At 45.0% G+C, this 14,727-nt stretch overlaps 1 protein-coding gene across 12 annotated transcripts in view; it reads right to left on the bottom strand.

Moving 5' to 3' along the window:
* The window catches only part of DTNA (dystrobrevin alpha), a 238,541-nt gene that overhangs the window by 162,746 nt on the left and 61,068 nt on the right, over positions 1-14,727 (bottom strand). For 3 of the 12 annotated variants that reach the window (XM_075826284.1, XM_075826282.1, XM_075826288.1), the window contains exon 1: positions 7,625-7,807. The exons of 3 other annotated variants lie outside the window; for them this stretch is intronic. In XM_075826284.1, coding sequence (XP_075682399.1) covers positions 7,625-7,641 — 17 coding nt within the window. In that variant the 5' untranslated portion in view covers positions 7,642-7,807. Of the gene's footprint in view, positions 1-7,624; positions 7,811-14,727 lie in introns of those variants that run through there. 6 more of the 12 variants (XM_075826281.1, XM_075826280.1, XM_075826287.1 and 3 more) reach the window with 4 other exon arrangements.

Raw genomic sequence — 14,727 nt, forward strand, 5'->3', positions numbered from 1 at the left:
TGCTCCTCCTTGAGCCGCACAAAATGATGCGGCGCGCGCACTCCCGCCGTTGCCGCCGCCAACCTCCTACCAAACACCCTCCCCATCGGCATAATCCGGCAGGCGAAATTCAACTTCCCCAGCAGCGACTGAAGCTCCCTCAGTGCCATTTTCTTCATTCTACAAGCCCGTCGAACCTCCAGCCTCAAAGCCCCCAACTTATCCGCCGGGAGCCGACACTCCATTGCCACCGAGTCAATTTCGATTCCCAAGAAACAAATCGTCGCTACCGGGCCCTCCGTTTTTTCCGGCGCCAAAGGGATCCCAAAATCCCTCGCCACCTTCTGTAGTGCATGAAGCAAATTACCGCAAACCGGCGAACCCCCCGGGCCAACGCACAAAAAATCATCTAAGTAATGGATCAACGAGTCGACCCCGGATACTCCCCTCGTTACCCACTCCACGAAGCTACTAAACGCCTCGAAGTATGCACAAGAAAGAGAACACCCCATCGGAAGGCACCGATCCACGTAAAAGGCCCCATTCCAAAAACAACCCAACAGCCGTTGGCTTTCTGGATGGACCGGCAACAACCTGAACGCCGCCTCGATGTCGGTTTTTGCTAGCAGCGCCCCCGGACCCGCAGCCCGCACTAACCCCACCGCCTTATCGAATGAGGTATAGACTACGGAACACAACTCGTGATCAATCCCGTCATTTACCGACGAACCTTTGGGATACGATAAATGTTGAATCAAACGAAACTTTCCGGGCTCGCGTTTAGGGACAATACCCAAAGGGGACACAACTAAATCTTTTACCGGCGACTCAAGAAATGGCCCCGACATGCGCCCCAACGAAACTTCTTTTAACAACTTTTCCGACACGACTTCCGCATGCAAGTAAGCCGATTTTAAATTCCTCCGCGTAACCGGAACCTCATAAGGAGGCGGAGGAATAACAAAACCAACACAAAACCCTTCATAAAGCAACTTAGCTGCCGCCCTATCCGGATACTCACTTAGATAAGGGGCCATCCTTTCCACCCTCACCGGCGACACCCCCTTGACCAGCCCCGTGCTGGTTCCCTGACCTCTTTTTTTGCATACATTTTGCCGCCCCGTGTGATGCACCATTACACTCGGAGCACACGTGCTTGAACTTGCACGTGGCCCCGAACTTGCACTGACCTTCATTGAATTGCCAGCAAAACCCCGCCTTTCCCCCGCCGCTTTGTCCACTCTGACTAAGCTGGCCTCCCTGGCCACCGCTCCCGGGAAAGGGCTGCCTAACCGGAGCCGTAACCCGTAACCAGAGAGCAATATCCTTCTGGTCCCACCGAATCGCCGGCCGAACCGCCTTCCGCTGACGGAATTGCTCGTCATATCGCAGCCACGCCTGACCCCCATACGCCCTATGAGCCTCCCCAATGGCATCAAAATAACAAAATAACGCCGAACAATTTTCCGGCGCCTTTTCCCCTATCACACTAGCCAATATGGCGAACGCCTGCGACCAATTAACGAACGTCTGCGGGATAAGCCTATACCGCCGCCGTTCCTCCTCGTCCTTTTTACTCTCATCCCGCTTGCTCTTATCCAAATTAAATTTAGCCAGCGGCAAGAGAGAAAAAATGTCAACATATTCGTCTTTCCAGATCCGATCACGCACCTCCTGCTTTAAATGCGCCCCCAACGGACCCTCAAAACAAACATACACCTCCCCCCGAGCACGATCGTCCATACGCACTCGATCGCCGTCCTTCTGTGCCTCGGTCTGTACCGACACCGCGACCGCCTCTCTAACCGCCACCACAGGACGCGCCTGTAACGATCCCACGTCCCTGGGGCCTTCCCAAACTACCGCAGGAGACACTTCCGTTACTACCGGCGCCGCGGCCCTATCCAGGCGCCCCACCAGCTCCCGTAAGCAACCCACTAAGTCTGCCAAACCCGCTCCGTCGCGTCCGCCCGCGCCACTACCGGCCCCCGATGCAATGCTAGCCGCCCCCCCGCCGACACCTGACATAAAAATCGCTGGATAAGACAAAGATGGAGTTATACACTCACCGGGCTGCACAGGCGCTGTGTTCCCGTCAGCCGGACCATCCTGACCTCGACGATACACGTCCAGTTCACCTTCCTCCAGTTCTTCTCTCGCCGACGACTGTCCCTCCCAACGACATCTTCGGAACGGGGATGAGGACGCGCTGACCGATGGGCCGGCAACCTGCCGCCCGACCGCCGGGACCCAGACTTCCGACCGGACCTGTTGCCTTGACGTCGCTGCAGATCTAGGCGTCCGTCTAGACGATCCTGACGAAGCCTGCCCCCTGGCCGGAACATCACCATGCGGGGCGGCCGTACCTTGTTCTCCAAATCTTCCATCTGATGGGGGAGGGGTGACAGGGAGCCCAGCCTGCGACTAACTGCTTACCGCCGGACCCCGTCGCGGCCTGGGATTCCTGCCAGGACGCAGGGCCTGGGAAGGGGCGGTCCTCCCAGCTGCCTGGCCTGCAGCGTCCGGGATCGGGCTCCCTCTGCGACGCCGTGTCCGCGGGACTACCTCCGGACTGAGGCGCTCTGGAGGTCGGGACCGCCGAGAGGGACGGGTCGACCCAGCCTGCGTCGCCGTCACCCCTGGCACCGCTCTCTGCCTGCCCAGCGCAGGAGCAGTTGTTGCCGACTCCCCCCCCGCCGCCATAGCCATGCTCGTAAGGGGGCCGGGGGAGGGGAGCCTGTCCCTTTCAACAGACCCCGAACGCCGTGCCCGACATGGCGAAACGGCGTCCGGGATCCTAGTTATTGCAGCCACGGTCTCCTCTAGCCATCCGGGACCGTGGTGCACAGCAGCGGCACGCAGCCGCTCCAACATAAGGGCTTCTGCCATTACTAAAAGCCGGGCAACGGGGAGCTTACTTGCTTCTATGTTACTCCTCCCGCTGCTTCCGGCTCAATGCCGAGAAACAGCGGGAAGCGCAGTAACGGCCCCCCGTCCCCCTTAACTCCTCCCCGTCCCTCCTTCAGCTCCTACCAACTCTCCCTCACCTAATTAACCCTTTCCCTACCAGGACGGTCATGTCGGCCTCCCTTCACCCTGCTGCGTCCAGCCTCTTCTGGAATGCCATTCCTGGAAAATCTGGCCTTGAGGATTTTAATCACTGTAAATAGTCCCAGAAGTTGGAAAAATAGTCCATAAGTTACCAGGAATTGTACTCCACGTATATCTGTAGGGGTAGGCATGTCTTATATTTCCCTCACCTTTTCAGGATCCACTTCACACCAATGGAGGTTAGAACATGTCCAATGCATGCAGCCTTTGCCATTTTCAGCTTGAACTTTTCCAAGTTCAGTTTGATAAGTTTGTATCATCCTCTGATCATGGTCTGCATTGTTCATTGCAAGATCATTGTTGCAGATTCCAGATCTTCGCCTTTCCCAACTTTTAGTATATCATCTGCCATTGTTTTTACTCCAGAAAGACTTTCCAATGCTTGCACCAATTTCTGCTGTAACACCTCTGGAAGTCTTAGCCATTTATAGCGTTCAAATAGAGAAGAAAATGCTGTCTGTAAACTTGATTCTTTATCCATTTTCACATGGCAGAATCCATTTTTCACATCACATACAAAAAATATTTTAGCCTTTTATAGATCTTGGAAAATATCTTCTATTGTAGGCATTAGATAGTCATTTATTTTCAAAGCCTTGTTCAAAGGCTTAGGATCAATACAGATTTTGTTTTTACCTTTTAAAGGGGAATTCCCATTTTCTTAATCCTATCTAAAGTGGCAGCTAACCTAAATTTAAAGGCTATGTACACCTTTGAAAATGTTTTGTTTTTAAAAAAATGTGTATTATTGTATTTGGTGCAACTTTATAATTACTTTTTATTAAGAATTATTTTTACTTTTTGAGATACAGCGGTTTTTGTATCCTGTAAACAGAGCAGCTGAATTGTGCGTTGAGACCTGAATCCGTTAGGTCAGCGGTACTGACTGGTTCAGTGACAGTGGGTCCTGTGTGTCTTTGAAAAGCAGGATCCACCTGTCATCGATCACATCTAAGTTGTGAACTTCGATGTGGTCGCTAACATCTCGATCACGCATGACCTGCTGATACAGGTTTCAGCTATAGATACAGCTGCTCTGTATACAGGAAACAAAGCAGCTGCATCTCAAAAAGTAAAAACTATTTTTAATAAAGTATTTAGAAAGTTACACCCAAAAAAGTTTTCAAAAGGTGTACATGTTTTTTTTAAGACACCCTGGATCCCCCTCTTTGTTGTGTACTTGTTTTCTAGGGTTATGGCCCCCACTCAGGCCCTGAAGCGGAGACCGCACTTGCACTGTTTTTTCTGATTTCTGTATGGTAGATGATGGCTTGGGTCTCAGGAGCAGCTCCTGGAGCCATTGAATACTGCTGCCTCAAGCAGCTGCCAATTTATGGCTTTCACATTGCGCGGAATCGGGAATGTATTGTATAACCGCAATTCCGCCGTCGCTTTCAGGGTTTTATTTTATTGCGTTCACTGTGCTGTATAAATAACATAATTATGGCGGATTTACATGAACGTGTAATACGTCCGTGCAACACGCGTGCTTTTCACGCGCGTCGCACGGACCTATGCTAGTCTATGGGGCAGTGCAGACTTTGTGATTTTTGCGCAGCGTGAGTCCGCTGCGTAAAACTCACGACAGGTCCTCAATTTCCGCGTTTTTCGCGCATCACGCACCCATTGAAGTCAATGGGTGCCTGAAAATCACGCATGCCACGCGGAGGCACCTCCGTGGGACGCGTGTGATGTGCGCTACAGTAGTCAAACTATGGATGTAAACAGAAAAGAACCACGTGCTTTTCTGTTTACAAACAGAGTGTCATAATGATGCCGGCTGCGCGAAAAGCACGCAGCCGCGCACCATATGATGATGACACACGGAGCTGTCAAGTGCCTTTTGCACGCGCAAAAAACGCCACGTTTTTTGCGCGCGCAAAACGAACACGCTCGTGTAAATCCTCCCTAACTTTATTGCACGGGTCAGTAAGATTACAGCGATACAAAAAGTAGTTTGTTTTTTTTTGTGTATTACTTTCTTTGCAAAATAAAAACACTTTAAATCCCCTCTCCTTTCCTTTCTTCCCTCTTTTGCGCCTTATTACATTTTGATTACCAAATGGCTATAACCCAATGGAGAAACGGCCAATTTGAGTTTTTCCATTTAAGTTTTTTCCTCCCCTCCTTCCAAAAGCCATAACCGCTTTGTTTTTCGTCAACATAGCCGTATGAGGGCTTGTTTTTTGCGGGACAAGTTGTAGTTTGTCATGGCACCATTTATTGTACCGTATAATGTACTGGGAAGCCGAAAAAAATAATATTTGTGGGGTGAAATGCGAAAAAAAAACAGAGATTACGCCATTACTTCCCCTTGGTGACATTTCAGTGATAGTAGGTCGTATGTCACCAAGGGGTTTTCTGAGTTATTTAAAAAAAATTGGCCAATGTTGGAGGGACGCAAAGAAAAAAAAAAAAGTCATTACTTACCTTACAGACCTTAGTCATTCCAGCGCCGTCGCTCCGTTCCTCCCCGCTGCTGTGTATTGACATAGCTGCAGCGATGACGTGCCCATATACCCACGTGATCGCTGCAGCCAAGCAATGGCCTCAGCGATCCTGTGCCCACCGAGACCAGTGATTGACTGCAGCGATTGTGTGGGTATACAAGCATAGCATCGCAGCAAGGTCAATACACAACAGCAGGGAGGAACGGAAGCGGCGACGCTGGAACAACGGGGATCCGTAAGTTGAGCAATAGCTTTTTTTTTTGCATCCCTACTACCGTGGCTAATTTTTTAAACAACTCGTAAAACCCCTTTAACCAGGTTTCACCATCTCAGGAATCTCTAAACTCCAGCCTGATCAATCAACATTCTGTGTACGTTAATCTGTATTTCTTGATAATATGAGGTTCTAAAAGGGCCTTTACGGTCATAAGAATGAAATCGTGCCGATCTTTAAACCGCTGTATATTTCCATTATTTTACTGAAGACTGTGAAAAATAAAACAATCCATATTGGTCGTGTGAGTTGAAACATCAGAATAAAGGTGTGTATATATATATATATATATATATATATATATATATATATATATATATATATATAAAATGTCTTTACCATCATGCTACTTTCTACAGTACACAAATCATAGCAAAATGAGATGAAGGCTCTGTTCACACTTGAATTGGTGTGTAGAATGTGATAGAAAAATAGCTGTATTCAGTAGCTACATTTTTGTTATACACTTTTGGGGGGGAAAACCCAAGTTAACCGTGATCATTTGGATTTGTTGATCCGTCACAGCGTCATGACTTGATCTCATATTCATCAGTCATAACACCTTGTGTGAGCTGTAAACATTTCTGTCAGCTGATGTTTATGTAATAGGCTATCTAGAATCAGGACTAGACAAGTAAAAGAAGAATATTCTGGGAACCTTAAATACATTCCATATTACGGCAATTAGTGGAAATATATAATATATGGCCGTTTACACCACCGAGTGTAGAAAAGTACAAAACTGTTGCTTGAAAACTTCCATACAAGTCAAAGACTACGGACATGATTTTTCATCGCCTTATGTCTTACAACAGGTGCCACAACTACATAGGTTTCAGCCACTGACAGTAAACTCCTTCTAAATGACTCATACAGTAGTGATATCACTTATCTAAAAATATAATAGTACCATAGTTACTCATTCAGACATTTACAAACACTCACTGTATTGGAGGCATTTGTAAGTATACTAAATATTATCACCATGACAAAACATAGCAGAAGTCAACCCAAATCAATTTCTGAAGTATAGAGTGTTCCAAGTTACCAAAGACTCCTACCAGCAGGTATTCTGATATATTAGCTCTCCTTCACTCCAGAAACAATGAAAGGCTTCGTTCACATCTGTGTCAGAGCTCCGTTCATGGGTTCCGTCTAATTTTTCCGTCAGGGGAACCCATGAACGGAAGGAACCCTGACTGAAACAAACCATATATTTCCATTTGCATCACCATTGATTTCAATGGTGACGGATCCGGTGCAAATGGTTTCTGTTTGTTGCCGTTGTGCAAGGTTTTCGTTGTTTAGACGGAAGCAGTACCGCAGTCGACTATGCTATTCATTCCGTCAAGACAACGGAACCCTTGCACAACGGTGACAAACGGAAACCATTTGCACTGGATCCGTCACCACTGAAATCAATGGTGATGAAACGGAAACCTATCGTTTCCGTTTGTTTCAGTCAGGGTTCCTTCCGTTCATGGGTTCCCCCGATGGAAAGTTCCGACGGACCCAATGGAGAAGATGTGAACGAAGAGTAAGTCCTAGATCTCAGACGTGATTGTTAAAAGTAAAAATCTTCCCCAATAGGTAATTCACTTGTAAAAACAAAATACACAATTACAAAAGCACATATAAAAAAATCATGATACTCCCAAAAAGAATTGGATTCAGCTGGTACCTGTCCTGTCCAGTAGTGTGTAATAATAGTTAACCGCATACTAGATCTTGTCACTTTCACTGACTAACACAAATATCTCTCAATTTCCACCGGCCATACTAGAAAGTGCAAGAAAGTTTTAGAACTTACCCTATAGTTTGCACCATGACTTGGAGGGGGGGCAGTCTGTATTTTTTAGCGGTTTACAAAACTCATCCAGAAATAAATGCAGGCTCGATCAAAATTCTTCACAAAAAAATAAAAAAAGAGAGCGCAGCAAGAGCGCTGAAACAGAGACAGACGAACATGGGATTTGGACTGGGTTTTGGCTGGGGATGCAGAATATTCTGCGTCTATCTATAACTTGCCAGTGATTTGGTTTCACATACCAGTGGAGTTCTGAAGACAGATGCCTTTCCAGAGCTGACCAATCCCTGCTCTTGCCTGTACATTCCCCTCGCCTCCCTCCCCCACTTCTCCCTGTCTTCTCTAGGAGATCTAGCTAAATAATCGTTCAGCTGTCTCCAGCCTATCTTACGGGATGAAAGAGGAGCTTTCCCTGATTGTCAGAGGGAGACCTGAAAAAGGAAAACAAGCCCTTTCTATTCATTTGTGAGGACACTAGACAGCAATTTACTCAGATCTTGGTTTTGAAGCACATTCCTATAGAACGCTGGTTACCAGGCATATATTGTCGCCTCTGTCTGTAAACCCAATAAAGAATCAGTGAAACTAAGCAATGGCACAGAGGAATGCCAATAAATCAAGAAGAAGCTTTTATGTGCCTGATTAAGAAGTGTTGCCCTTAACTTACCAACCTAAGGTTAATCAGAATAAACACGTGGTGTCAGGATGATCTTCTTACTCATTTGTTTTCTTTTTGTTTGGTTGATGAACATCCACTTTCCTAACAATTTCTCTCTTTGGGTAACTGGGAAGACTACGAAGTACAGGGAATTTTCAGTTCGGGCCCAACTTACGAACAATTTCCCACTTTAAAAATGTTTCTTAACTGGTGTGCGCGGTCCTCTCTAAAACAAAAAACTGAAAAGTTCTCCTGGCAGGCTTCTTCTGGACCATGACAACCAAGAATGCAAGTAACTGTGTAATGAGCACCCCTGCCTCTGTATAAATAAATACTCCCGCTGTTTGCTATCACAACATCCAGCAGAAGGCACATTTATTTACACAACTAGATGTATCATGACGGCTCTGTGCAAGCAGCAAAGGTGTCATGATCTGGATAAAGCAAGCTCAAGATCACATGTAGTATCTGTTCTTATAGTGGTTTAGAGCGGTCTACCGGTAAATAACAATCCTGGTTGAACATGTGTTTTTTTGTTTGTTTTTCAAACATAATTACAACGTATAATATGTATTAATGCACGAGGCTATCTTTCGGGGGAGGGCGAGTTTGTGTAGGGGAATGCATAGGTTTAAAAGTTTGTGTAACGCACTCCCCCTCCCCACTTGGGTAAATATAGCAGTTTTATTTTACACCCCAAGACACATACCCTAGAACTATTGGTGCCCGATAATCGGTAAAATACTTTCTGTATTAATTCCTCAGGATTTTCCAGATCTCGGCTTGTTGGTGTCCAGTAGAATAGTTATTTACTTCCAGTGGATAAAATTCTGTCCATGGTCATGTGATGGACACACAGGTGCACGGCTCTTTACAGTTACATTATGTGTATCAGAGATCTGTCTTCTAACGATCCCAGCACCTGTGTGTCCATCACATGACCATGGACAGAACTGTATCCACTGGAGTAAACAGTGAAAGTTCCTACTGAATAACAACAAGCAGAGAACTTGAAAACCATAAGGAATGAATACAGAAATTATACAAAAAATAACATTAACTTGTGGAATGTGGACAACCCCTTTAGTTACTGTTTTAATGGTCAGGTTCCAATTATTCTAAAGCTGGCCATACACTTGAGATAGCTCGCAGCCAACTCCCCACACACATGCACACTCGGCTCGGCTGAGCGTGAAAGCCGCTGCCAGACTCCTCTGACAGTGGCTTATCTATTCGCAAACAAAAGGATAAGGCATGTTAAAATTCAACAAGTCCCACCCCACCCTTCCCGAGATGCCACATTAGACATTAGATGGTCAGCCAGTTCCGTCAAAATCGTCAAGTCCTGCCAACATACATCTAATGTGTATGGCCAGCCTAAGACTGCTTTAACAATAAGGCTCTTGGAATAACTGCCCTGAGCCGACTTAGACCTACTGACATATAGGTGGTAATTCTAAAAGTGGCGTAAGTAGAATTAGTAATACCCTAGTGACACTGTTACGAGGGGCACCTGTAAATAGTACATATTTGAAATACCCTCAATCTAAGCATTAGAATGGGATCACACAGTGCTGTTGCAGTGCATTTGCTGAATGAATCTCTTTTTTTTTTTTTTTTTTTTTAAGTCAAAACCTAGATTGAATTCAAAAGGCAGGGAATATGTAAATGTTTCAGAGAAAACGAATTAAGCAAATTCAACGCAACTGCGCAGTGTGGACCAGTCCATTTGTGATTTAGACAAAAACTTAGCTTGCGTGTAAGGGGAATATGTCCCATATTAACTGGAAATGTCCCCTTGTGTTCCTGCTGTCCGTGGATGTGTGGTTTGTGTGCCCCCATCTGTTTCCTCGGTCTATGAATGCGTGTCGGTCCTCTCGGTGCCCATCCTGTCAGTGATTAGCATTAGTTGTGTGGTGGGGGCAGGTTGAAGGGGTAGAAGTGTTAGTCTGGATTCACATGAGCGTGTGCTTTTTGTGCACGCAAAAAACGCGGCGTTTTGCCTGCGCACAAGGCCCTTAACAGCTCCGTGTGGCCTCAGCATATGATGCGCGGCTGCGTGATTTTCGCGCAGCCGCCATCATTATGACATTCCATTTGGATGTTTGTAAACAGAAAAGCACGTGGTGCTTTTCTGTTTTCATTCATCCTTTTGACAGCTGTTGCGCAAATCACACTGTTCGCACGGAAGTGCTTCCGTGTGACATGCATGGTTTTCACGCACCCATTGACTTCAATGGGTGCGTGATGCGCGAAAACCGCTCAAAGAACAGACATGTCGTGACTTTTACGCAGCGGACCAACGCTGCGTAAAAATCACGCACATGTCTGCACAGCCCCATAGACTAATATAGGTCCGTGCGACGCGCGTGAAAATCACGCGCGTTGCACGGACATATATCCCATTCGTCTGAATAAGCCCTTATAGGGAGGTCTTTGGAGCCAGTGGCAGTTTGTTAGTTGCCATTTTTAGTAATAGGAAGCTCCAGGTGGCACAGTGAGGCTGAAAAGCAGGAGAGGGCGCACACAGTTCTGAAGAAAGAATAGACCTGGGTCAGAAGAAGGTAGAGGAATGTATCGGAGGTCTGAAGGAGCTGCATTGGCCAAGATCGGAGGTCTGAAAATGCTGAATATTGTGGCCTGTATCGGAGGTGCCATATACATTCTTATATCCCAGTTGTAGCTTCGGCCCTTTATATATACATTTATTAATCGATAAAATGTGGGGAGAATTAGTCCAGATTATACACAACCAGTATGTAAAGGAGAGCAACTACCTGGTGTAATTCCCTGAGGAAAAACTTTCTGATTTTAATGTAAAAAACAAATTAGCTGTAAAGTTGAACAGTTATATAATTGTGCTTACAGGAAACCAAACTGTTATATCCTAGTGACACAAGCACTAAGGGGTTATGTGAAGAGTGGTTAATGATCACGTGTACTACAAGTTTACTATTAAAGATTGCACCTGCAAAAATGTATTAAAAGTACGGTTGGTTGACCACTAGGGCTAATTAGCTCGCAACAACAATGAAGGCAACCGTCGCGGCATCTGGAAAGTATTCTGTGTGGCAGAAAATGGCTCCACAGTGACCCATGAAGGTACGAGCTAAGTCAGGTGTCCCAAGACATGTTCACAACAGGAGATCAACCTGCATCATTAAAAACAATAGTGCACTAAAGTTCATTAAAACCAAACTTGAATCAAAAAGTGGTCCGATTTGTCTTTACCGTCATGTTAGATGCATACCACAACGGTGTGGCCACTCCTGCCCTAAAGGGTTTCTGCAGGAATCTCTGGAAATGCCCTTTTAGGAGGAGTAGTCCACTCTCAGACCACCCGCCTTTATAAATGGTGGCATAAATAATGCCTATTATTTTATCAATGTCCGCCCCCCACTAACCACTAGAATGAAGTGGCCGAGTGGAGACAACGTTCTAGTGATTTGTGGGGATCACACCGTTCTGACACGGATAACATATTCTAGCGATATGGCATAAATGACGGTGATAAGAACCCATTTAAGTTGCTATCTTGTAGATAATTACATTTTCATACACTTACAGTATGTGCTACGTTAATCTAGGATAAGCAAACATTTACACATTGCAATAGCGAAACTTCGGTCTCAATTTTCTTAATTTTGTACAAAAATCAAGGGGCAAAAAAAAAAACAAAACAAAATACTTTTATGGTTTCTACATTTATATTAGTACCCATCACGTTATGGCTGTTTGTTTTATTGCTTTATGGCGTTTTCAATTTTGCTTCGGCTACTGCTGTTTGTGATAAAATACAAATTCTTCTGCATCAGTTACCATTGCTCAGCAGCTGACAATATAATCTCTCTGCCGCCCCAGCAATACATTCCTACAAACTCCCTCAATCCTCTGTCTGTCTCCGTGAATGTGCAAAGATAACAAATGCTTTCATTTCTTTTAATTGTAGTTGGCAATGTACCCTACAGCTATGCAAAGTCCACACAAAGCCGAAATGTGCAGTGTTTAATAATGCTGCAATCAAAAACAAGAAGATAAAAAGTACAAATAAACGATACAAATGTTATTAGAAATGAATGAAAAAGATATGAGAAATATTATAGTATTTTCCAGCAGGCTATGAAAATGACATCATCCAGGGAACATCTTCAGCTCTTCATAATAAATAAGACCGTCAGACAGAAGTCCAAGACAGATGACAGGAGCAAAAATGTGGTTTCTTGAATTGTATAAATCTCCCAGCCAGTACTAAAGCAAAATGGATTGCCTACAGGCGATCACTCATAACATTACATGTACCATTAAATAACGATTTTCTTGTACTAAATGGAATTGCAGAGAAATAAAGCAATACCTGTTAGAAAATCAAATGATATAAAACACATGAATCCATTTCTCAAAATGAGCGAATATTTTTCTATTAATTCTCCACATCAGATGCATCGGTTTCTTACCGTTTATTAAAAGCATGATCACCGTGAAAAATAAATGTCAGGACCGTCAGCGCTGGATGATGATAAACCACAGGTTCTCCTACTATAACTAGATCTATAACAAGAACGAGAACTACCTATTCAGAAAGCTCACTTTCTAAAAAGAATAAATGACATTATGTATTCACAAGTAAACAAGGGTTGGTTTAACCCCTTAATGACCAGCCTATTTTAAACCTTGATGACCAAGCTACTTTTACGTTTTTCCATCGTCGCATTCCAAGAGCTATAACTTTTTTATTTTTGCATCGACATAGCTAAATAGGGTCTTGTTTTTTGCGTGATAAGTTGCATTCTTTAATAGCACCATTTTGGGGTACATCTAATTTATTGATTAACTTTTATTAACTTTTTTGGGGGCGTAATAGAAAAAACCCAGCAATTTCGCCACTTTTTTCTTTGCATCTTTAATTTACGCCGCTTACCGTGAGGCATAAATAACATAATAACGTTATTCAGCGGGTTCTTACGATTGCAACGATACCAAATTTATAGTTTTCTTATGTTTTACTACTTTTACACAGTAAAAATGCATTTTTTTCAAAATTAGCTGTTTTTGTGTCTCCATATTTGAAGAGTCATACCTTTTTTTTTCCGCCAATGCAGCTGTATGAGGGATTTTTTTTTTTGCGGGAAGACTTGTAGTTTCTATTGGTACCATTTTCGAGTACATGCGACGTTTTGATCACTTTTTATCAAATTTTTTTGAAGGCTGGATGAACAGAAGGCAGCAATTCTGGCATTGTTTTTTATTTTATTTTTACAGCATTCGCCGAGTGGGTTAAATAACATAATAGCTTTATAGTTGGGGTCGTTACAGATGCGGCGCTACCAAATATGTGTAACGTTTTTACTTTTATTTCATAATAAAGCATTTTGTAAGTGGAAAACGTGGGTTTTTCATTTTTTTCCACTCATTTATTTATAAATAACTTTATTAAACTTTTTTTTAACTTTTTTACTAGTCCTACTAGGGGACTTCAATATGCGATGGTCTGATCGCATTTATAATACACTGCAAAACGTCTGTATTGCAGTGTATTACTGCCTGTCCGTTTACAACAGACAGGCATCTGCTAGGCCATGCTTCTAGCATGGCCTAGGAGGCATTAACTAGAGGCAGACCTGGGGGCCTTTATTAGGCACCCTGGCTGCCATAGAAGACACTGGCACCCTGCAAACTCATGGCAGGGTGCCAGTGGGGTGAGAGAGGGAGCTTGCTATTGAGCGCCGCATCCAAGGGGTCAGGGGCGTAACTAGGAAAGACTGGGCCCCATAGCAAACTTTTGACTGGGGCCCCCCCTCCCCTGGGTGTCACACAACCCCCCCCTTGTAGATAGTGCCTTTTTTACAGCCCCCCCCCCTGCAGATAACGCCATACAGCCCCCCTGCAGAGAACACCATACAGCCCCCCCTGTAGAGAACACCATACAGCCCCCCCTGTAGGGAACGCCATACAGAGTCCCCCCTCCCAAAAAAATGCGACCTACAGTGTGCCGTACAAGATACACGTATCCCCTCTCCACAGGATCTCCACAGGACAGGGGATACATGTGTGATCTCTGGCAGCGATAGGGAGAACGGGGGACTGAAAGTCCCCCGAAGTTCTCCATCACAAACCTCTGACTTCCGGAGTCTGCGCAGCTAAATAAAAATGAAAGGAGCGCTGGTCACGCATGCGCACAAGCACGACCGGCGCTCCATTCATTTCTACGGAGCTGCCGACACAGACCCCGGAAGTCAGAGGTTTGTGATGGAGAACTTCAGGGGACTTTCAGTCCCCCGTTCTCTTTATCAGTGCCAGCGATCACACATGTATCCCCTGTCCTGTGGAGATCCTGTCCTATGGGATATGTGTCCTGTGGAGAGGGGGGGGGGGATACATGTCCTGTGGAGAGGGGTTACATGTCCTGTGGAGAGGGGGGGATACATGTCTTTTGCTCTATTTTGCGCCT

This window comes from Rhinoderma darwinii, chromosome 5 (assembly GCF_050947455.1).
Source record: "Rhinoderma darwinii isolate aRhiDar2 chromosome 5, aRhiDar2.hap1, whole genome shotgun sequence".
NCBI classification, from domain to species: Eukaryota; Metazoa; Chordata; class Amphibia; order Anura; family Rhinodermatidae; genus Rhinoderma; species Rhinoderma darwinii.